The 24,656-nt window shown below is 43.3% G+C and overlaps 1 protein-coding gene across 1 annotated transcript in view; it reads left to right on the forward strand.

Moving 5' to 3' along the window:
* babam2 (BRISC and BRCA1 A complex member 2) overlaps positions 1-24,656 on the forward strand; it is a 60,006-nt gene that overhangs the window by 15,605 nt on the left and 19,745 nt on the right. The window contains exons 5-7 of the mRNA XM_040199050.2: positions 1,843-2,037; positions 3,015-3,089; positions 23,176-23,285. Of these exons, the coding sequence (XP_040054984.1) occupies positions 1,843-2,037; positions 3,015-3,089; positions 23,176-23,285 (380 nt within the window). The remainder of the gene's footprint in view (positions 1-1,842; positions 2,038-3,014; positions 3,090-23,175; positions 23,286-24,656) is intronic.

Genomic DNA, 24,656 nt, shown 5'->3' on the forward strand with positions numbered 1-24,656 from the left:
CTACTTCTGACAGACGAGAGGCTCGTTGTTCGATTTGTTTTGCACTCACGGTTGTTGTTCCGTTTGGTGGGGGGATGGGAGGTGTAGATCGCCATGACTTGGTCGATTGAAAAGTAGCTTGCGAGACGAAAAAGTATGGGCGCCCCCTCCGTAATCTTTCTTCCCGTACATTTAATCTTTCCCCAAATTGATGCGAATCAAATCATATTCTTGTGAAAATATGGGGTTAAAAAAAAGAAAAACTAAGGCCAGTTCTTCAAAGAGCTCATTTAAAAGAGACGCTTCTCTTTTAAATGAACAAGCCCAGTCATTTCAAAGACCAAACAGTGGAACAAACTCATTAAGACATTTTCTTTTTTTTATGTTGTTGTATTATATTTAATCTTAGTTTTTTGCCTTGCTTTTGATTTGCGTGCTGAACTCCCCCATTATCAAGCTCTCATTCATTACCCAGGAACCGGGCCATCCATTCGTCTTCATTAGACCTGAGATGTTGCCTGCAATAATTTTTCCTACACGGTGCTGTTCCCATTAATTATATGCGATTTATTCCTCGCGCCTCGATGGACGGGTTCCCCTTAGAGTGGAAAAGGTTCCGTGTGGTAGAATGAATCCGGTAGAGAATTACTCGTCGTAGGTTCTGCTTACTCATATGTGACAAGTGCATATGATTATTTTTTTGATTGTTGTTTTTTTCCCTCAAATTTGCATATTGCTTCCTGTTTTTTCCCCTCAAATTTGCATATTGCTTACGGGCTACGGTTGGTCGGTCAAGTGCTGTCGGGGATTCCCGAAGTGGAGAGTGTGGAAGTCTGTGTGCGTGGTAGAGCTTTTCGGCATGCTTTTTTAAAATGATATCACCACGTGTGTAATGTATATCCATCCACATGCTGCAAACAACTCAAAGCACCCTATATCTGTTAATCAAAATGGCAGCAGAGGACAGAAAAGGCTCAGTACTTTTCCTCAAATCTCTAAATCTCCGTGGAAACAGGACTTCCTTTAGTACAACCCTTTTCCAAGTACCGCTTGTCAGGATTAGGCTACTGTGACATCTTTTTTCTTTCTCTTCTAAGCACAATCCTTTTATTCTTCTGCCATGTTCTTCCCAACTCCCCCTAGTACTCTTGTGTTCTGTCTGCCACACCACTAGTATTTATGAATTGCCAACTATTTCCACATGTTGTTCAAATTGATCAGGACTTTGGAAAAGTCACATAACCATCATGTATGCCGTTGAATTGAGATGACATGTTTGAGTGCTGTGTTCCTTTCAATCGTGCAGGAAACAAATGACTCGTCTACGGTCAAGAGAATCAGCTAAAACATTACGGATGTGACTCTCCACTGTCCTTTTTTATCAGGATGTCAGTGACATTTTGAAAGCTTAAAGTAAAAAACACATTTGTTTCTTTTCTCTCTGTTGGGGATTTTAATCCCTTTTGGATAATCATCATTTTTAATTATTGAGAACATTAATATCAGTATTCATGTCCTGGTTACTCCTGTTAGTCGACACCTTGTTGTGAGCAGTTTAATGAAGAAACTACATTTTTTCACCTGTCTCACATCAATAGCATCTAATACAAATGGCGGAAATAAAGCTCTTTGGCAAAGAAACATTCAAATACTTTCACGTTTTGCTCGGTAAAATGAGCGTGAATGCAAAAGGCCTAAGTAGGCCACATTCCGTTTTGAGGATTTTTTGCCCACGAGCCACAACGTAAAAAGGAGTAAATGCCTCCCGAGGCTCTCACAATAACCCATGTGTTGATTGGACACCCTGCCGTGTTGTCCGGATGATGAGTTGCCCGTCTCGTGTTTGTCTTCATGTCTCCGCAGCACTTGGTCCGCTGGGACGCTGGGGATCCGGAATGCTTGCTGCAGCTGGTGAAGGAGCTTCTGCAGCAATACCACCTCTACCAGTGCCAGCGTCTGCGCGAGAGCTCCAGGCTGCTCTTCGAGTACGACAGTCTGCTGGACGATCCCAACTACGGCCGCAACATGGAGATCTATGCCGGGCGCAAGAACAGCTGGGTAGGCGACCGCTGAAGCCATTCTGTTGGTGCTGACAGGCGTCGGGACAGTTTCACTGTAGAAGCTCTGTTCTCATGCTATTCCTGTAGCCGTGTCGGTTTGCAACATAAATACTTGTCATGTGTCAGGAACCACGGCAGCTAGGATTGACATGTCCTCGTTCTACTGTGCGACTATTCAATAAGCATCTTTTTATAGAATCCAGTTATAGTACATGATTGCACATTTTGTATGGAGCCCTCAGAAGACAATTTCAGAGGAAATAGAATGGAATAAAAACTTCCCGTTTGCTTGTAGAAAATAACTAGTGTCAGACGAGTCAGAATCATGTGTTCTGTTCTTTTTATTTTGGCCGCTCCTAATAAGCACATGATTTTCGGATCATTTTTCCATCATGTTGTGATCCGTGTGGCTCGGTGAGGACACGTTCCCAAGGACACGATCACGGTACTCATGGACATGTCCAAACACAATAGTGTGCTACGTTGTAGGTTGCCAGCACATTATTTGGTTTGGAGCTGGTTTGTGTCTGAAATAAATGTGCATATTGTTAAAGAAAGCGGCACTTGTGGTCGTTCGGAAGGGATTGCATTATTTCAAATCGTGTGTATTCAAACACAAACATGTTGGCATAAAAGGAAGCGGGAAGCAAATGAAAGTGATAATAAACCCAACTGCCTTGTGGCATGTTTTTTTGCTCAATATGTCACAGCTGGACATTGAGCATATCAGGTAGGATGTTTGAATTCAAACAAGCAGGACTCCAGCTGATGCTGTTCACAGGGAGTTATTTTCAGTACAAGCCTAGTTGAGTTCCTATGTGTTCCCTATTGTATTTGGCGAGAATTTGGAATTTCAGCCCTATGGTTTTTGACTGTGATTATACCTGCACATTTCCATATATTCTTCAACATCAAAACAGATTTTTTGTCAATGTATGAGCATGTATGTTCAAACCCCTGTTCCTCTTTCTGCAGACAGGAGAGTTTTCAGCCCGTTTCCTTCTAAAGCTACCCGGGGACTTCAGCAACATCCCTGTCTATCTCCTGAAGGTAATTAAACCCCCCGATTATTATTATTATTATCGATCAGTTTTTTAAAACGTGTTTGCATGTTTATATGTGTTTTTTCATGCATGCAACGGTAATGGCAGGGTCTATGAACCGCACAGCAAGTGTGTGTGTGTGTGTGTGTGTGTGTGTGTGTGTGTGTTCGTCTTGGGGGGCTGTGAGTTGACTAATCAGCAAGCCGTCACTCTCGATCTGCTCTGAGCCGCGTGTTGTCTGGAGGCAGCTTAGCCTCTCTCCCTCTCTCTCATCAGCGATTGCCTTAACCCCCCTTCTCCCACTCCCTCCCTTATCTCCAGTTCTCCTTTCACCCCTCCCCGTCTTCTACTGCCCGCATGCTGGAGGCACTGGCTCTCTGGCCTTTTCCAGCCCGACCTCGTGTTTGTGGAGGGAAATGATGGTAAACATAAGGGGAACGGCAACCGTCGTCAGCCTCACATCAGCCTCCAGTGTCCCTGTGCTTCTTCAAAAATCTTGAAGCAACACGACCCGTCTCCCTCTCTGCAGCCTTTGAGTGCGCTCATGCAGCGTTTAAGTTCTATTTTGTTGCCGCACTGGTGGTTGCGAAATAAAACTTTTACATGTTTCTTAACGTGTGTGTGCAGAGGAAGGAACGGTTCTACACAAGCGTGTTGCCACTTGGTGACGGTTCTCAAAGGAAAGTCTTTCAAAGTGGAGGCAGACTGACTGGGACTGTTAACTAGTGGGGGGGGAGATTTCATTAGAGACAAAGTCTCGGATAAGGCTGTACATTTTTGCCATCCTGATCACATCATGTGTCCGTTGCCACACAAACACACACAGGCATTCACAGTATTGTGCTGCATCTGGCAGCTTGGGTATACATAGTATCACCACGGGAGCACTGGAAGACTCAGAAAGAGTATTGACGCGCAGAGAGGAAAGTAATGAACATCAGCCCACACCTTGTCCTCCTACGCATTACAGGGGAACGGGATAAAGCAGCATACAGGCTGGACTCTAAGAACACAAATGTGCAGCGCGCCAAACCGCTGTGAAATTTTCAGTTTCACAGTCATTGTGCAATTAATTCTGCCAGTGACGACGCTTGTCTCAAGTGCATCCTTCTCCTGCATCTTCTGTTTCTGCACAAGACATAATTCCATATTGGTGAAGTGCAATATGTTCTCTCCTGACTGAGCAGACATACTGCATACATATACATACATACATAGTTTGCAGATTGGGGCTGCGAACATGAAAACAGCCTTGCACTACAATGCAATATGCAAAAAAGAAATCTGGTTCTTGGTACATCGCATGGAGGCATAATAGGTACTGTAGGTAGAGGTCAGACTGTTGACCCTGATTTGAATCAACCTCCTCATCAAGTCCATGGATGTCCTTGCTTGAGGAAGGGGGGGGGTTGGCAGTGAAGCGGAAATCTGTTCAGACGCGGTCGACTCTGCACTGCTCGTGGAAAGCCGAGATGTTGCTGGTGGGCGCAGAGCTGTGGAGGACAACTGTTACCTGGAGCGAGGCATCCGCGTGGTCTGAGCTCACCACAGTGGACATGTTTACCTTCCTGCGTTCACTGGCCAGCCTCGGGACGGGGGGGGGGGATGGGAGTTTATTCATTATTTTCCTTTTCTTTTTGTTTTTTTTAAAGGGGGCAGCCCCCCACCCTCCCTGTAAAAGGATGTGCGATCCTCTCTGGCACCGCTCGGGCCACTGATCGTACCTTGACCTCTGGGCTGTAACCCGTTTGAAGTTGCTTTCACTCTTACCTTCTCGTTCAGCATCGGCCTTTGACCTCACACTGTAGGATATTTGCTCCTGTCACTTCTTTTCCACCCGTTTGGTTGCAGTACAGTGTTAATCACAGTGCTATCGTCTACTTGACACTTCAGAGATGAAGGGAACATATACGATACTCATGATGTTTTATGACAGGACAATAGGGCAAAACGTTTTATAGATTTATTCAAATTAATTTTTTATATTTAAAAATGGAAATAGATTTTCCCGAAATGGGTTATTACTCGGTGCCCCAGCGGGGATATAAACATGGGTTCTCTTCAGACCACAGACTGTATAAAAGTGGACCCAGTCTTTGTGATGGTTTGTGGACTGCCACGGGGGAGCCTTGAGACTTTTTTTTATTTGCAAACACTCAGTGACACAGGAGGGTGGGGCTATAAGTGCAGCCGAATGCTGAACAAGACATTTTTACTATTAACATTCAAGTGAAAACACGCCGTGAAAGGGTTAAAGTTCTATGGTGTACAATGCTGTCATGGCAACCTGTCAATCAAAAACTAATTTTCTCATAGACTTCTACAGGACCAGAGGGGTCACCGCCTGATAGACGGTGCAAGTCTACTGCAGCCTTCTTCAGAAAATAAGCTGTTGCTGCACAAAAGTTGTTGGCTCAACTTTTGTTGCTGGTTCCAGGTCAGCTGCAGCAGCAAGAGAGAGCTGTGTATTAGAACAGCGCGGTGTGTTTGAGGTGGAGACGCATCCAACATGTTGAAGCACATTTACCATCACGCGGCCAGGAATTACCTCTCCATCGCCATAGGGCTGACACAAAAACACGTGCATCTTGTTTTCAAAATCTTTTTTAAGCACAACATTCACTTATTTCAAGAGGCATCCTTCATTTATTTTTGAAAAAGTAATCATTTATATTTTCTTTTGTGTTTTCCTATACTACTATTACTACTATATATAGGAATACATTATATATTATGATATTAATATATGAATATATTAACTTATATGGCATATCGCCCAACTCTAATTCTACTAAACATTTATCACCCAGCTTCTTGCAATTCCAGTATTCTTAACAGAACAACAACAAAAAAGCCTTATTACAGAAGAAGAAGATCCCCCTATTTGCGTCTCACGTAGCCATCGTCCGTGGGTCGGTCCTCGCTCAGGAGCGTGCGTAGATCTGCAGCGGTGGGTTGCCTCTAAGTCCCCCCTGATCAGGCCGGAGTGACGCCACCTTCATGACTGAGCCCATGCCGTGTGTGTTTGTGTGTGTGTGTGTGTGTGTGTGTGTGTGTGTGTTTGAGGTGCCTCAAGCAGCTGTCATTGATCTAACAGGGTGTTTCAGGTGACCTGTCTTGTGGACAAACTAATATCTGCTATATTCCGTTGCTGTGTGTGAGATAACCACACATGGAGCTGTTTCCCTCCAGCTTAAAGATTCCCTGATGATTCCCTGTAGATTCACAACATGACGGATGAACAGAGTTGTATGAGCTGCAAGCTGAACATCTAGTTAACTAATCAAGTAATACGACAATGGACACAGATCCTGTTGCAAAGAGGGTAAAAAAAGATCTAATCAGTTTGAAGATGTTAGTTTGTCGAGCTAGCCGTTCCCGGTCTTTGTGCTAAGCTAAGTGGCTGCTGAATGTGAGCTGAGCCTTCATGTGTCCTGGGTTTGTCTGCAAGCTGTGCATGCTTCAACGAGAGCACCCTGCATCTCTAATTATTTTATAAATAAATACAAATAATTATTTTTACTCTAATTATTTTGGGTAACACTTCCTACACACACACACACACACACACACACAGACTTTGAGGCTGGGGAGTGTCAGGGTTAAGCAGAGCATCAGGGTTCTGGTTACGCTTTCATCGTTTCGGCGCTCCCTTTTAATTTTCCTTCTTTTTTTCTATAATTTATTCTTTCATTCGAATACAAAATCTTGAATGGATCTCTAGCTAATACCCCGTTCCCCAAAACTCTTCATCAATTTTACTTTTCACACAGAACACTGGAATTAACATGAGAAATGTTTTTCACATACTGTCTCTTCCATACGTCGCTGTCATTGCAAGTTCATATCTTAATTGTAATTAAATCTTGCTTAGTGGTGGAGGCCTCTGGGTTCCCGACTTCCCATTTTAACACCACTTCCTTCTACCATTAAAAGAGATTGTTAAACGCATCACGGGGGGGGGCAAACATACATATTTCCTTAATTCCTTAAAACCTGCTGACCCCAGGGGCCGTGCTCAATAATGGCACTCTGTTCCACCTCAGCAGGGCGAGAGCACAGATACAAACAGTGAATGTGATGTAAGAAGTACGAATCAATAATGCTAATAGTAAAACCAACAGCACAGAAAAACACAGTGTTCATTGACCCCCCAGAGCTTAGCAATTCAAGCACAACTTGTTATGGAAATGCATCCGACCAATAATACACCGCACATTGCAATCATTTCCTATAAACATTGCTAAAGTCCTGTATTCATATTTCATTGTTTTACTTAGTTTATCTCCCCAAGTATTACAAAAGTATTTTGTTTTTCTGCAAGAATTGAATTAGGGGAACTAGTTGCTTTTCATTGAAGTTCTCACAGGGTTCACAGAAAAATGTCAACTTATGCACAGATTTTCAATATATATAATTTAAAAAATCACCAATCAACCTCCTGTTCATAAGGATATGGAGCACTAGTTGAAATTAATCAAGTAATCAAATGTTATCACGACATTCAAAAGCACAATCACCTTTATTGATTGTTGGTGACTCATTATAGAAATGATCACGTGCAGCAGTGTTTGAAATCGGAGGACCAGAGGGACTGTAGATCCGTCCTTTCTTTCATAATGGAGATTTCAATTGACTATACATTTAAACCACACAAGAATATATTAAATATGTTTTCGATGACACGTGCATGAAAATTCTACTACTTGTTACACTACTGATGGTTTGGTCAGGGTGGTTAGTCCTTTTTTAGAAAGCGGTAGAGGCATCTGTAGAGCGCTGTGCTAGCGTTCGCTGCACAGAATGAGCTGCATCACGTCCTCCTTTCACATTTGGAAACTGCACTGAGATAGCAGATTAGATATAATAACAATTCACTGGTCAGGACCCATGTTGTTTACATTGCTAAGTTGCTCAAAGTCACTCAGCACTACGGAGTTAAAAATATAATTTCAATGATTAACCTTTTCTCAAGCAGCGCCTCTTGGCACCGTGGCCTTTTATCCGCATTATTTCAGTTTGTACGGCCCGCAATGAATAAAAAAACTGAGAAAAATCCATCCCCAGCACCTACAGCCAGTTGAAGTGTTTTTGATGGTTTCCTGTTTAATCAGTTATGAAAGGATCAAACATGAAGGGTCACTTATAGCTTGGGGTCGGCTTCTGATTACTTCAGTGGGCTGATTAGGTAGGTGTTGTTTTTTCTAATCAATAGATTTCACCATCCCACTCTTCACCTCTGTTTCTTTATTTGCAATTGTTTTTGGTCTCAAAAAGAGGTTTTAGAATAAAATGAGAGTGTTGACAGCAGTCAGCCATGAGCATGTATTTAACTGGTTTTTTTTACTCATATTCTGGGCTTATTCTACCCAGATGTTGTTATTCTACACAGATCTGGTCTGGTTCGACAAGGTTACAAAGTTATTCATTTGTCATTGCAAAATAGATTTAATATGGAGTGCAAAGGTGCAGCAGATCAGAAGAACCAGTACTTTTTTCTCCACATCTGGTCCGGTCTAGATCAGGTCTACTTTACCCAGGTCTTATATATTTTATGTCCATGTGATCCTATTTTCACTCTACCCAGATCTGTTTTTTTTCCCCCGATCTGGTCAGAACAGCACCCAAACCTGTTTACAGCATCTGCGGTTCCCTTACCTTTCCGGTTGCCACATAATTGTCCCTCCTTTCTCAACCGCTGTAGAGCTTTTTGTTGTTGCGGTTTTTTGTCCAGCTTACGTCCTCCACTTGGAAGGCAGTTGAGCTTTTGGAGAAGTCGTGGCTGAAGACATTCGCTGCGTCACATGAGGATTCTTTCACAACCCCTGAGGCAGACCTTGAAAACCATACTGTGGTCACTACACACACACACACACGCATGCATGTAAGGACACACAACAGTACCTGTGATTACAGATCCATCAGTGCTATCTAATACAGACCATTTGTGTATTTTGCTGTGTCATGACTAGGGAACTACTGCCTCGTTCTTCTGTTGATTTGACCTGCTGGTTATGGCTTTAACCACATTGCTTCACATCCGGTTAAAAGAGCTGTTGTTGTGAGGGAGTTCAGTACAATTAGACGTTACTGGATTATGCAGACTCTAGTGTGACCAATTGTGGAAACATATAATGGAAAGAAGACAAAACAAAAAAGTGACCCACTGGCCACCGTGCACCCGTCACCTTTGTGTCTTTCTATTCTCGGCCCGTCAGCTTCTTTGAGCGCTCTCGCGTGTGCGTGACTGCTGAGTATTTGGTGCCAGAGCAAGTGGTTGTAATTTGTGGCCTTGCCGTGCCCTTGCACGGTAAACACTGACTAAGAGCTCAGGAATCTTAAGAGCTATAAAATAATTGCAGGTTACTCCCATAATGCCTAGAGTGTTGTGCTTGTTGCCTCAGCCTTGACTCTTCTGTCTCATCTGTTCTTTTGGCTGGTGCTCTGCACACAAGTGGTTCTTCTCCTGCTGCAGCTGTGCATGTTCTTGTTGCACGGCAGCTCCCCGATGACACAAAGGGGACACAAGGCGCCATTGAGGTTCCACTATTCTTTTATATTAAAAAAGTGTTAAACCCAACATTTTATGACAATCTGCAGTAATTTAGAATTTGTGGAAATGGGTAGAATGTTGAAAATAAATCCATATTAGCGTTTTTGATGAATCTGATAAAATAGTAAAGGTTACTGTATTGCTTGAAATATTTAATCAGCGGTTACTGTCATCCAACATTTGTTCCTGTGTAAAAGCCAAGACCACATCTGTCAGAACCAGCCCGCTGTTATCGGGTCGTCTACCATTTGTTTAATGGGTCCATTGGAAAAAACATTTGTTACTTTCAGCGTTAAAAATGCAGTGTCAATCTGCAGCAATATTTTTAAATACATTCAGGGTCAAAGCAAAGCATGTATTTAGTTTTTGGAAAGTCCTGCTGCTGAGTGATAGCTTATCTGTATAGTATTGAGACATGGCATTTTGTAGGGAAGCAAGTTGCCCAAAAGACATCGTCAAGTAATTGCCAGTTTGGGCTTCACTAATGCAGTGTTCCACTGGAATGGGAAAAGGCCAGCCAATGCTTCCACTCAGATAAACAATTATGTGGCTTTTAAATGGTGGATGTACTGTGGCTTGCTATGCTGGTGAAGATGACTTTAAATGTCAGGCGTAACAGCTCTAAAACGGAAGTATTAAGTGTTCACATATAAAAAATGTAGCATGATAGTATTTTTGGTTCCGTATTATAATACTGTAGCAATATCACAATTACAGACTGTCATTAGCAGATGTGTATTTTCAATTAGTGATTACCTAAGTACCAGCACTTGATGATATGACCATACATAATGATACCATATATGGGTATATTCTGATGGCAGGAAATGCGCACTCCTCCCCTGAATTTGCTTGCACAGCAAACTGAAACCTTTCTGTTGCAAGAGTTCTGGATGCAGTTGCAAAAGACAGGGGGTCAGGGGGTCAGTGGGTTGCGAGTTATTAACTGACCCTACTGCTGTTTTAAAAAGAAAAAAAGGGTCCTATGTTATTTAAGCTAATTAAAAGGTAAAAATGGATTACAAATGAAAGGCTAGTTAATAGACTGACCATTGTCTGTAATGTTTTCCTATATTAGTAGAAAGCAGGACATTGTGCTGGTGGCTTATCAGAAGATGTCTGTATAGTCAGTCATTGGGCCTTCTTGTTGGAGGTCCTGACCTTTGTATCTGGTTTGTCTTCTTCACAAGCTCTGTGGATTTGAGAACCCTGCTGCGATTACTACCAGGTGGGTTGACATCTGCTACTCCATTGCTTTGAGCTCTGAGTAAAATGTCACACAAAGTTAAAGGGAGTCTGGATGAAGTTGCCCGCACAGTCATACTTTCCCATTGTGAGCATAGCGCTGAAATTAAAGAACACCTGTGTACTAGCGTGTTAGCAAATAATGTTTGGGGCTCACTATCACAGGCGCATACTTTATATAATGTTTTTAATCATAAGTGCATGTGACTGGTCTCTTAGGCCTCCGTGAAAAAGCACCTGTTGTAGTCAAAGCGTTTGATTCATGTTGCAGCTGCGTCTGTGAGGCTTTCTCTCCAAAAGATAAAAGGTAAGTTGTGCAATAGCCTTCGTGTCCCTGTGCTCTCTTAGGTGTCCAGGGTCTCCACTTGGTTGAATCAGCCCAAAGCAGATGCCTGTCAAACGACATGTATGACATGTAATTAACTTCCCCTTAAATTCTGTGCTTTTTCCTCCTTCTGCAACCGCTGACGTTTTTGTTAAAGTTTCTATATACGGAATTCATGGCGTATCTATTGCCCCCACGCCTCTGAGGGGGGCACCATTATTCGCTCTAACTGCAGTATGAGTGCATTGCAGAGCGCTGGCCGTTAGCAGGCAAGTTAGGCGTGCTTTGGGGCGACTGTGGGTGAGTGGGGAGCACGGTCGTCCTCCAATCAGAGGGTTGTGGGTTCAATCCCAGGCCCGGCTAACCCGCATGCCGTTGTGTCCTTGGGCAAGACACTTAACCCAACATTGCTCCTGTAGCTGCGACTACAGTGTATGAATGGTAGTTACTGATGGCAGGTGTCACTGTGTATGGTTCTCCTGTCATCAGTGTATGAATGGGTGTGAATGGGTGAATGATGTCATGTAGTGTTAAAGCGCTTTGAGTGGTCGGAAGACTAGAAAAGCGCTATACAAGTACAGTCCATTTACCATTTACCATTTGAGAGCACTAACGTGGCTTCTATAGGGGTTTCTGGTCAACTATAAAATTGCTTTATAGTTCATTTTAGCTGAAAGTCTAAAGTTTTTGGCTGAAAAAAGTATTCAGTAATAGCATGCTGACAATATGTGCAAAAGTGACTGTGAAAAGAGTGTGATGTCATTATAAATTATTGAATTGGCCTGGAATAGGTCATGACTCCACATGTCAACAGCTGGATATACTGAAGGCTTCATCTGAATCCTAAACATAGAAAGCCTGTGAGAAACCAGAGCGTATCAATGCTCGAGTAAATATCAATTTGTGGTCAGTCATGCCCACACCCAGAAAAACCCAGTAGAGCCAATGTAAATATTTGACTTGACCTTTGAGTTACGATATAGCCGTTACCATTAATCTCAGGTGGCACCCTGTGGGCACAACAAGGAGGCCACCAATGTCAATATTGAATGGCAAATCAGAGTATTTTTTAATTTTTTTAATTTGTAAACTTCAAGCTGTTTGCCATTTACCCCTTTGGTAAGTCACGTTTAAAGAATGTACACAATGAACTGGAACATTACAGGACATGGCACATAATACAGCAGTATATCACTTCTGCTTCATCAGAAATAAGTGCGTGGGCATGTGCATTCTCTGCCTAATTCACATGATCACTTGTGCACCGGGCCAGACGGCTTTTCCTTCTTATGAGTGGATCCTTGTTTGGTTTGTTCTCAAACACTCACGCAAGGAGACACAACATTCCAGCCTTTACTGGAACGTCCACATAACAGCCGAAATGGGGTCGCATCGTTGGTCGCAGCTCTGCTTTTCCTGCTTTTTACGTCAGAATTCCCTTCATGATGGAGAGGGATAATGATGGGACATTGTATATTTGCAGGTCCGAGTCCAACAAAGGTCACCTTTGGCCTTCATTACAGCTTGAGCAGAGCTCACGTCTAAACCAGACGAACATTCTTACATACAGCATGTCAGTCATAAAACAGGAACAAGTGTATGATTGGGGACTTTATCATTCTTGTTTTATTAGATGGCAACCTCCTGTTTTGGAAAGTGAAGCCTATACAGTTAGTTAGAAAGTTAATTGTGACATTTTTGTTTGCCTAAAGTTCAGCATTCATTTGTACTTAGCTCCTCCCCTCTTGCCGCTTCTGGTTCTTTAAAACCACGATGGCAACGGTCACAAAACCAACAAAAACACGTTTGCATTGGCGTCAGGGGGTCTTCATCCACTTGTTATTTACATTCTGAGGTTGGTAAATAATGTCCAGAGATGTCCTGTAATTTACAGCATCACTGCACCCAATTTCAACCTGAGCAGAAGCCTTAACTAAAACTAATAGCTGGAAACATTTATGCAGATAAATCAGGTGCCATGATGATTTGATGAAGGTTATTGAGATTTTACAGTTTGCATTCAGGAGATTAAAATGTAAATAAAAAAGGTGGTTTGGATGTTGCATGTCTTCCCCTCTGTCAGTGCGCTTCCATCCACTGAGCCGTCACCTGCGGCAACGACCCCTGGTGCTGCATTGGCCGGCCGGTTGTCAGAAAGGTCGTGCCCCGGGGTAGAGGAGTCAGGCATTCTCCTTCATCCCTTGTTGTGACACATGACTAGTGGCACCAGACCCCGGCCGCAAGACGTGGTGGTTTCCGACAACGTGAGCTCCTCGACCTTTTCATTTCTTTCACCTTCACTCGGCTTTGTGACAGCTCCCGTCTCCTCGCCGCCTCACTCCTGTATTTTTGTTTTCCACTCTTACATACGGCGCTGCTGTATTAGGCGTGTAATTCTCTTTATCAGAGACACCTCTGAAAAACTCCCATCCCACCCCTGATGACGCACGCTGGGCCCATCGAGTTGCCTCATCATATCATGACTAGGTGTGGGACCATATGCAGTGAGTAATGCCACAGAATGCCTCTGACGCCGATGAATTGTTGAACATGATAAACAACTTATTTCTCACTGTGGCTGAGTCATCCTTCACCTCATGATGTCATGGCAATCAGGAAGCATATTTCCACCATGAGAGTCAATGTTTTTTATTGAATTGAGGTTTTTTAATTAGTAGTTTTGTTCATTTTGGCTAGCTTTTGTTTCCACGGTTGTGTGGATATGCTGAAAACGTAGAATAAAGGCAGTGGCTGTTGGTTTTTCTTGCACTTTAAGGATTGGGTGGGATTTTGGGGGTCTATGGTCATTTAAATGATTACGAATTTGTACATATATATGTGTATATATATATATATATATATAGAGAGAGAGAGAGAGAGAGAGAGAGAGAGAGAGAGAGAGAGAGAGATTTACAAAAAAACAACAGTTCATCGATTAGATTATAATCCAACATTCTCTTTAATGATCAAAATCCTGCAAATATACTTAATACATGTCTTACATCAACAACACATACTCGTCTTGTATTGTTTGTCTTTAATTACTACAAGGAACATACATTTCTGCTGTCTATTTAAGGAGCTGCCTGTTGGGGAGAAAAAGAAAGAGAAAATAGTCCACCATCCCCCCTAACTAATGTTCTTTACATCCCTATGAAATCATATAAATAAAACACCACAGGATGAAATGTCAGGTGCCTTTTATAGAAGACGTTTTTTTTTAAGTGTAGAAGTAAATGCCCAAAGATTGTTTGAGGAGATGAAGGATAGCGCCTCGGCATACTCTCTGGAGTCTGACTCAAACCTACTCCCTAATGCTCCAATGACCCCAACGTGACTCCCTGATACCAAAGGTCACTCCGCCTCTTTTTCCGCATCGGCTAATCTGCAATCCGCAATCACCTAACACCCAAAAACTCGCCCACACCCTCCCTGATAACCATCCACATCGCGTCTCCAAACAGGAGATTCGCGCCCACCTGCTTGTACCCCCAGCTGAGCATCAGAGGGTTCCAGCTTTACATTCTCAGGAGAACACCCCTCTCCCCCCTCTCCAACTATTCCTCCGCCGCCCCCACACTCCTCCAACGCCTCCATGGAATTACTTCTCTCTGGCCTAGTTTCCGCCTTCGCTTTACATCAAGTTGTACACAATCTATATGTGATGTTTTTGTTTCTGTAACGAATTATGTTTTTCCTAATCCTTTTTTTTTTTCTGACTTCAAGCCTGATGTAATCAACTTCCATTTGACGCTCAATTCCTTGTCCTCCTGCACGCCTTATTTTGTCTTCTCTTGGCTTTTTATTAACACATTGGTAGCTTGGGGGGGAAATTGTGTCTCTCTATGTTGCCTGTCTGTGCTCATTTGTCTTGGCCTTTATTTACCCTTGGCTTACCGATAACTTGAAAAGAACAAAGAATCTGACTTTTTATGTGTGTTTCTTCTGTCTCCTTTTCATTTCTCCAAAGAAATGTACAAAAGCGCAAAGAGAACGCATCATGCCAGGTTGATATTTGTATTTTGGGTTTCTACTAGAAAAAGGTTTGTATGAAATAGGCTTCGAGCCTTATGGGCGACACGGTGGCATGGTGGTTAACACTGTCGCCTCACAGCAATAAGGTCTTGGGTTGGACTCCGCCCAGTGGCCTTTCTGTGTGGAGTCTGCATGTTCTCCCCGTGTCTGCGTGGGTTCTCTCCGGGTACTCCGGCTTCCTCCCACAGTCCAAAGACATGCTCTGGGGATCAGGTTAATTGGTGACTCTAAATTGCGACCAATCCAGGGTGTACCCCGTCTCTCGCCCGAAGTTGGCTGGGATAGACTCCAGCCGCCCCGCGACCCTGTGTGCAGGATAAGCGGTTTGACGAACGATGATGGAGGCTTCGAGCCATGCATCTCGCTGTATTGAGAAAACAACATGACATGATTCTAACCAGTAAAATGTGTAAGATACCCAATCAATCTTCTTGGACTAACTTTAGGGAGGATACTGTTTTTGGGAATGTTTTGACTTGCATAGCTCCCTCGTGGTATCACATGTTACTGTTATCAGCAACTAAGATAACAGTAAATCCTATACTGTCAGCAATTCATCGTAATAGATATCAAACTTAGTGTTGTATTCACACAGCTTTTTTCGCATGTGAGATACTAGAAAGACTTTTATCTAAGATTGATTGTGAATTGCTTATTATAAGGGAAATTGTACCTTTCAATGGAGAACATTTTCGGGCTAGAAGAGCATTATCTTTTTTTCATCCAATAGCATGGACCAATAGGCATTGCGTGCATGTTGAAATGCAGTAAATGCCTTTATTTCACGGCTATTTAAGCCCAACATCTCATCAGTCCCAAATGGGGTAAAGGGCTGCAGTGGTTCAAATGACCGGATTAGTCTCATTAACGGCGCAGTGGGACAAAAACACCCTGCAACACTGCCAGTGAAGCAATATTAATCCAATTACAATTATCACCCCCATAAAATGCCACAACCCAGTGTGCTCGGCTCTCCACCCGAATGTCCGCCCTTTTTTTTAGTGGAAAGTTTGCAACGAGTGCTCTCGTTGTTTTTACAAACGATCTGAAGCACAGAACTAGTAGGAAAAATAGTTCTAGTTTTTTCCCACAATGCCGTCACCACAAGGTCTACCATTCGGATGGCACTTGACTTAAAAGTCACCCCGCGTTGTGCCGTCAGCACGAACATATGTGTATTTGCTCATTTCTCGAAACACGCAGGCATGCTCATGCAAACCCACACTTGAGTCACACACACCCTCTCTTGATGTTCGTACAGCGAAGGCCAGATCGCTGCGGTGACATGCTATCAGTGACACACTGTCGCTGACACTTGGCCACGGACACGCACATGACTCCCGTGGTGGTGTCCGTATTGGTCATCCGCCAGTTAATGACGAAAGCCATTGCAGAGTGGAGCACTGAAATTATCAAAAGGTAGTATAGTGTACTCCGCCCTATTGCAAAAAGCTGTGCTCTAAAAATGTTAGCATCTTTTCCCATTTGATTCTATGCATTTTCGTGGTATCTAATGGCTGTTATTGAGTTTACAGTTGACCCAGCACGATGTTTTGAGATATATTTCGTCCATAGTTACGACTCAGTAATAGGTATCTCCTTCCATCTCATTTCCAAGCAGCGGAGTCTGTGTGTGGTTTGTTGGTGTGGAGACCCCACTCGTGAGGCATTTTGCTACACACTCTTTCTACACAATCTTTGGTCCATGGTCTTTCAATGTCAATGTTAATTAAATAAACATGGGCACATAACACCAGTGCTTTCCTCTCTCCATTGGCTTCCGGTTAGGTTCAGAATTGATTTTAAGAGTCTTTTATTTGTTTTTAAGTCTCTGCATGGACTGGTCCCAGAATATTTATCCAGCCTTATTAATGTACATCAACCCCAGAGCCCTGAGGTCAGCTGTCCAGTTGCTTCTGAACATTCCTAGGTCGTTCCTTAAAACGAAAGGAGATCGAGCCTTCGCAGTAGCGGCTCCCACACTGTGGAATGCTTTGCCGTTTTCTGTGCGGTCTGCGAAGACCCTTTCTACTTTTTAAACACGCCTTAAGACCCACTTGGTTACCTTGGCCTTTGGATGAGTTAAGTCACCTGTTTTGGATCTTTTATTTGTTTGCCTTTTACTATTTTAATGTTTTTTGCTTGTTTGTTGTTTTACTTTTGCTTGTATTGTTTATTGCTGCTGATTATTTTTTATCCTATAAAGCTATATAAATAAAATTGACATTGACATTAATGGTCCTCACTCAATTTCCCAAATCTTACATTGTATTTAAGATGACCTAATAGAAGGACCTTTTACTCTATAGTGTGCTTCAGGCTGCAGACGTTATGGATGCAGTTAACTTGGGAACTTTCTGTTTCCACGCCCTGTCGCTCTAACTGACTTGCACGCTCATGGGTGTACTCCCATTCTTCAGTTTGCAAACACACCCCGTCCACAAAGCCTTTGTGGCTGCAGCAACAGGGCAGTGTTTAGGTGTGTTTGGGTCCTGTTCCACCACCACACTTGCAGGTGGAGCATGTGTGCTCTGTAATCTCTTGCCTATTGTCCTCCTGCTAAAATAAAGCCCTTGGACTCGGGGAAACTATGCGGTTAACAAGCAAAGTTGCCTAGTTAATCATCCACCATCGCTGTCTTAGATCAGTTTAAACGTGAGCTGAGAAAAGAGAGTTGGAGAAAGAGAGGGAAAGGCGTGGGACGGGTCCGACATTGCAGAAGAGGACGTTCGGTCCTCTTGGACATGCGTGCCGAATTAGGTTGCGGGACTTGTGCTTACGCTTGCATGTTGTATATTTGAGATGAAGTGAGCGGGATCATCATTGCCCTTGGAGTACCACACATCTCCACTCACCCCCCTCCCCACAAGCAGCAGCAGCAGCTCCACATCATTAGGAACAATATCCTCAACTCTCTCTCTCAATCAGAACGTTTCATGTCATGCAATAAGACATTTTGGCAGCGGCCACCTTGACCCTGTGCTTTACCGCCCTCGGGTGAGTCTCTGTCAAACGTATAATTCAGTACGTGAGATCTCCATTCATCTAACTCTGTAGAGCTCAGTATTGTTTAGTATGTTGTACGGAAGGGAGCGTAAACACAACCATTGGCTCCCTTCCGTGCTCTTGACGTTGAGCAGGGAATATACATTTTAGTGCTGCTATGTGACTCTTGCACAACATTGACGTTTTTTGTCAATGGAAGAATGGCAAAAATATCTGGAAGTGATGGTGTAATAATAGGGCTTGACTTTGTCGCTGCAGCCATTATTTGAGGGAACAAAGGAAACAGAAAGGAATTTCTGCAATTTAAAAAATAATTTGTAAATGTATGTAGCAGAATGTAGCAGCAGAAATTTGGGGTTGTGTCTTGCCCAAGGACACATTGACATGGAGGCTAGAGGGATTGAACCAATGACCCTTTGATTGAAGGAGGACATTGTCCCCCAGTTAGCCACAGTTCCCCCTGAGGTAGAAGAACAATGGTGTGCCCATCCAAATGCTAATTTTACCAGTGCTAAGTAAGTCGCTCTACCTAAACTCCCAGTCATTGGTTCGGTTTGCTTTCACACCACAAGCAAACTGCATCAGAGTCCACTGGAAAGCGGACTGAGACACGTATTTTCCAGTTGCCTGGTCCATGTCAAGACAGCTTTCAAATGAACGCAAGATAATCATATAAACAGGGTGAACGCACCAATGTTTGCTGCAATGTATCCAAGCAAGCTCTGATCACCAAGTGAAGATCCAGAGTTGCTCAAATGTTACTACCTGAATGGCAGCCACTGACCTGAACTCATTGTGTGTCCAGCACATGTACAAGGGCCCTTGAAGCTGCTCGCCTAAAAGCTGGACATGTCCTTGCACAACAACCCTGCTGTCAGTCAAGTCGCCCCATTACGTCGGGCATGACATTTAAAGTTGGTCGAAGAAGGCGGACAAAGTGCCCTTACCTCCTTCGTACCAGCCCTGCAGTGGAGCCCCCGTGTAGCTTTTGCAGATGAGTGTGTTTGTGTGTGTTGCGACTTTGGCCAGACTTGGTCTGGCATAAGGACAGCTGTCACATCTCCAACCTGTCACATGCCACACAGAGGATATGCCAGAGGCCGGGGCATAGGAAGACACAAGGGCGGACACAAGGAAGAAGGGCCCTGTGCGTGCACCCATGACTGAAGAAGTAAGGAGGCTGGAAGAAGCAGGGTGGCAGCGGCCACGTGAAAGTGTTTGACTCGGAGGCACCCTCTAACCTTGATGTCCACGCACACGTGCGCGCGCACACTCCTCGCCTGCTTCCTTAAATACAGTCCTTGAGCAGTTGAGTCAGATCCCCCCCAGGGCCATGTAGTAAATACTGCTTTAACATCTAACCATCACCCCTGCAGGAGCCTCCTCTGACCCAAGCCATTTTTAGTGCTCATTACTTACCAATGAAGAAGTCTCTTCATTAAGGTCCTGCCTGTGGCCTGTTGAGCAGAAGCTTTTTTTGAAGCTGCTTCTCTACTAACTCTTTACATAAGCAAGCAGCAGTTGCCCTCAAGTGTATTTGGTTGAAAGGGCTTAAGATGTGTATATGTGCACGGAAACATTAGCGGACATTTGGGGATTTTTATTTTATTACAAAGGGAAGAGCTTGTCCGTTCAATTTAAATAATGGTTTCAAGGCATGCAGGTTATAAGGTCATTTTTTATCTTTACACAACTTCCTGTAGTGGATTTGGAGTTTTTTTTACAGAGGATAATCATGAGAGTTTTTAAATGCCTTTAAATTACCATTGCGCTGCTAAGAACTAGCACACTGTGTATTCCATAACAAAAAACAGCTGTCAAATAAAGCATTTGTATTGGCCCTCTACACTTTAATTTACTTTAAACATGCCACTTCAAGGACAGCAAGAACATTTTGCCCATAAAATGGGATCATGAAATTTGAGCAGTGCAAGAGCTTCAGAGACAAAAACATTTGTTTTTACTTATCAAGCGTTTGTTTACAAATCGCAGCAAATGGTCAACAGCAAATTTCTCTATTACAACCCTAATTTTTGGTCTCTCACTGACTGATGTTCTATCCCCAATTCAGAATTTACAATAACCAAAATGACTGCAGTTAGTCGTTTCACAATTTTGGTCCGAACTGAAATATATGAAGTGCCGTTGGATGCATCGCCATCACATCTGGCCCAGATATCAATGGCCCACAGAATAAAAAGTCATGGGGCCCCATTTCTTTGATGAATTGATATAACTTTGCTTCAACTCTCGACCAATCATCAGGTTATGTCTTGATATTCACGGTTATGGTTCAATGCTAAACCTTAATAACTAAAGGGTAATGCTTCACCTTAGCCTTTAGAGGTCAATGCCTGACCTTCACCATCAGAGGTCAATTCTTCTAAGCTGCACTTTTTCGTGCTAATTAGCACATAAGTGTGCTAAACGCAAAGGTTCAAGATTGTGAACACAGTAAATGTTAGGGATGGTGAACACCATACAGCACTCATCTCCAGGCATACACGTAGCTTTGTGACTGTACCAGGACTACTTAAAGTGCAGCCTTACAGAGCCAATAATGTGACTGTAGATTGTTTAAATGCTGATATGTTTTAACTGGAGATCATACCTGGCTGACACGGTTTTAGTGTTACTTACCAGTTTTATAGAAAAGTTAAGTTTATGAAACAAACATGTCAAGTTTGGAGGCCAAAAATAATATTTTCCTGTACATAGCCGTAGCAACTGCGTCTAGCACATTTGATTCAAATTGGCATTGGCTAGAAGTTAAAGGCTCTGCCTTTAGTTTGTGTTTCTTTGTTCCTTTGATGCAATATGTCTTGTGACAGCCCTTTGCTGTCTGCTGAGATGAGATGAGTCTGAATCATTCCACAAAAAGGCTCTCTTCAATAGCGCCCATAGTCTGACCGAATTGGGGGATTGGTCAGCTACAGCCCGTACAGAGCAGCCCTCTGTTCCTCCCCTTGCCCTCTTACCTTCCTGTTGGGTCTCATCTGTCTGTTTACTCCATCGTGGTCCTAAGGGAGCACCATTAAATCACCTTTAAAGATGAGAACGGGACTTGACAGCGACGAACTGGAGCAAAACAATCCTTACCCAAACCCCCCACCTCCATCCCAGCGTTGCATCTCCACGCCTGTTCCTATCTGTCCCATATTGTCAGCGGCAGAAGCCGCGAGCGCTGCTGTAGGACAGAGGGCAGTTCCTGTGTACTGATACACACTATAATGATGTGAGCTGATTCCGTCAGGCAACACTTTTGGATGCCACACACCCCGCTGTCTTTCATAGCCTCCCATCTACTCTATGTCTTACCCCCTAATGCATCTGCCACGACAAGTCCTACTGCATGATAGTCAGCAGAGCTGCTGCCATTGTTGTGACTGTCGCTATCTGCATGTTCCTTTGCAGTAATGCACTGCGCATTCACGATCTGTTTATTAAGGTCCAATACATTGTATCCCATGTTCATGTTGTGTTTTCTTTTTATTAAAGTTATTAGATTGCATGCAGAAAAATTAATTCCACTCCACTTGGAGAGGAAATGTGCAGTGAAGGAATTTATTTTTCCACCCACTCAGACGTATTTTTCTTAAACCAATGGTCAGTGTGGTTTGGTGGTCAGCAGAGTGTGTGTGATCAGCTAATGAGCACGATCACGTTTGAGGCGGCCGTGCTGCAAACTGGTTGCTCTGCGCCTCTGTCCATCATGTGTGGTGGTTAGCTTCCCTCTCACCACGGCAAGGAGCAATTATAACAAATGGATGACTTCAAACCATCTGTAAGACATTTGATTAATGCCGCCGAGCCTCTGTCGGGAGAGAGAGCCCGGAATGGTACTTGATGTGGAATTGCACTAATGGCAGTGCCTGCGAAGTAGCCCTGCTCGAGGAAAAACATCACAGAATGAGAAATTAGAACCTTGGAGAGGCAGACGATGTTTGCAGCAAGCAGCTCCGGGTGGCCTCTGCATCCATCTCACACATGATTTGATTGGTGCTCCCAGTCATCATCTCAGCCACGTAGTGCAGCTGCTGAAGCTAATGTGGCATGAAACAAAACAGATGTTTCATCTGGTGTCTTTCCTCTTCTCTTTTCCATCTCCCTCCAGATTTTGGGACTTGCCCACATGTTGTGCACACATTGGAGTGTGTGATCCCTGGGGCCGGGTTTAAATCAAATCATAATCTGTTTTTTAATCTGAATTCTTTCAGATGTCTGATTAAATAAGGCTTTCATTTGAAATGTGGATTTTCCCAAAGTTCAATATACTTTTAGGAACTATATTGATTCTCTAAATGCTGCCGCAAAACCCCAAATGTCTGCTACATAAATAGCTTGTTTTATGTACTCGTGACTACCTTGAAACTTTTAACTGGAACCCAAAATAAACAGTGTGCCTGAAAAATCTACTCGATTGAAGTCCCACCGTCCCATCCCCTACACCATAGACTGCAGTAGTATATATAAAACATTTTTGTCTGACGTCACCCATTGGTTTGTTGACTGGGGCTTTGAACTTTCCAGTTGGTCATTTTGTCCGGCGTCATATTCAAGGTCGTCCGTTGCCATCTTGTTTTTCTGTAATCAGTGAATGAAAGTGACCAAATATTTACTGCATTTACGTAGTGATGCTAGGCTCTGATAGTGGTAGCAACCTGTCAATCACAAGGTAGCCCCGCCCGAAAGCCTACCCTACATTTAAAAAATAAACATCATGCTGTATTGAAGACTTTAAACCGGAGATTGAGACCATAAACTCATGTTTACTCTGTTTACTGAGGGAATACATATAGAAAGAATTAAAGTCATTCGCTCATAGCCTTCTATACAATCTGTATTCTTTTTGCAACTACAGGAGTCATTGGCTGGTATAGGTGGTGGTTTTACCAGGTAACAGTACCGTCCTTGCTTTTTATTTCTCAGGACACAGCGGTGGACCCTGGAGAGGACGTGGCTCTTCTCTCTGTGAGCTTTGAGGATGCTGAGGCCACCCAAGTCTTCCCAAAACTCTACCTCTCTCCCAGCATTGAACAGTAAGCCTACCACGTATGCAATTAATTGTTTTATGTTGGACCTGCTAATTAATTCAGTTTTCACAGGGATGGTGTTTTTGTTGTGACACCACATAATTAGGAAAATCGATTTGACACATTTTTGGAACTTGAGAACCTTGAAGTGCAAATGAACTGGATTTATCCCCATCTAAAGTAAGAATATCAACATGTTTTTCTCTCGATAAAGGTGGATGTTATGTGCTAATTGTGGGAATTTTACCATCTCCATCTGAACTGATTCTATTTTATTTTTTGCTGAAGAATCCGCGTACTGTAAATGCAATGTATTAAACATGCATGCTTATTTTTCCTCTCAATTACAACAGCTAGATAATGGCAAACTATTTTGACAACAGAATCACTTTTAAATATATAACATTAAACTGAATTTCTTTGAAACACATCACAGTGGACTTTGAGAAACTCGTGTGGACATAATTCATCATTTTTATTTTTTATTTTATGCCCCACACTATTAGTCGACAAATCTTGAAAATAATCTGGCGACGAGTCTATGATGAAAATAATCGTTAGTTGCAGTATTGTGCCATTCCCACTGTCTAATAGTTTCATAGTAGACACCTGCAGAGCCACATGGCGGGAGGAGACGGGTCAGCCCAAGGTAGACGACAAATTAGTGCAAGTGTGCTGTGAATCTCTTGCCATGTTATGAAAAATCCCACATCCCAGTGTCTGTACTCATCAGTCTGTTCCTGGAAATACAACAAGGGAAGAACAAACAAAACAAAACAAAAAAGCGAGATGGATGACACACCCCGTCAGAGCTCGGGATGACTGGGTGTCTGCAGACATCTGGGGTGTTAACAACAACAAGAGACGCAGCGTGCGTGCACGCAGGCTTGTGTGCAATTTCAGTGGGCACTGTGTGAGTGGGTACTTCAGCAGTGCTTACTCTCTTTGTTTAAGTCCACTTTTTGGAATCGCTCATTTTTTGTGTGCGTTTGTCACTCGACATGTGTGTGCTTGTGTCTGTGTTTGCGGATGAGTGTGTTAAGATGCATGCATGCTCATGGGTTTTTTAAATCGCAAATGCGTGCGTCTTTTTGTGTGCATGCACCAGTGTTTGAATAGGTTACAACACAACATCTATGTGTTTGGTGTGGACGTAAATAACAGGGTTTGTGTGTGTGTGTGTGCATGTGTGTGTGCGTGAGACAGAGCCAGGTATGGGCCTACTCTGACCTCAGGGCCCCCCGGTCTAGGCCTTCGTGCTCGGAATAATCTCAGGCTGATGTTTATTTACAAGCACACGCCCCGTCGCACAAGGTTAAGAGACCTCTGCTTCCCCCCACACCTCCACTACTACTTTCTCTCCCTCTCTCCCCTCCC

The sequence above is a fragment of the Gasterosteus aculeatus genome, chromosome 15 (genome assembly GCF_964276395.1).
Source record: "Gasterosteus aculeatus chromosome 15, fGasAcu3.hap1.1, whole genome shotgun sequence".
Taxonomy (NCBI): domain Eukaryota; kingdom Metazoa; phylum Chordata; class Actinopteri; order Perciformes; family Gasterosteidae; genus Gasterosteus; species Gasterosteus aculeatus.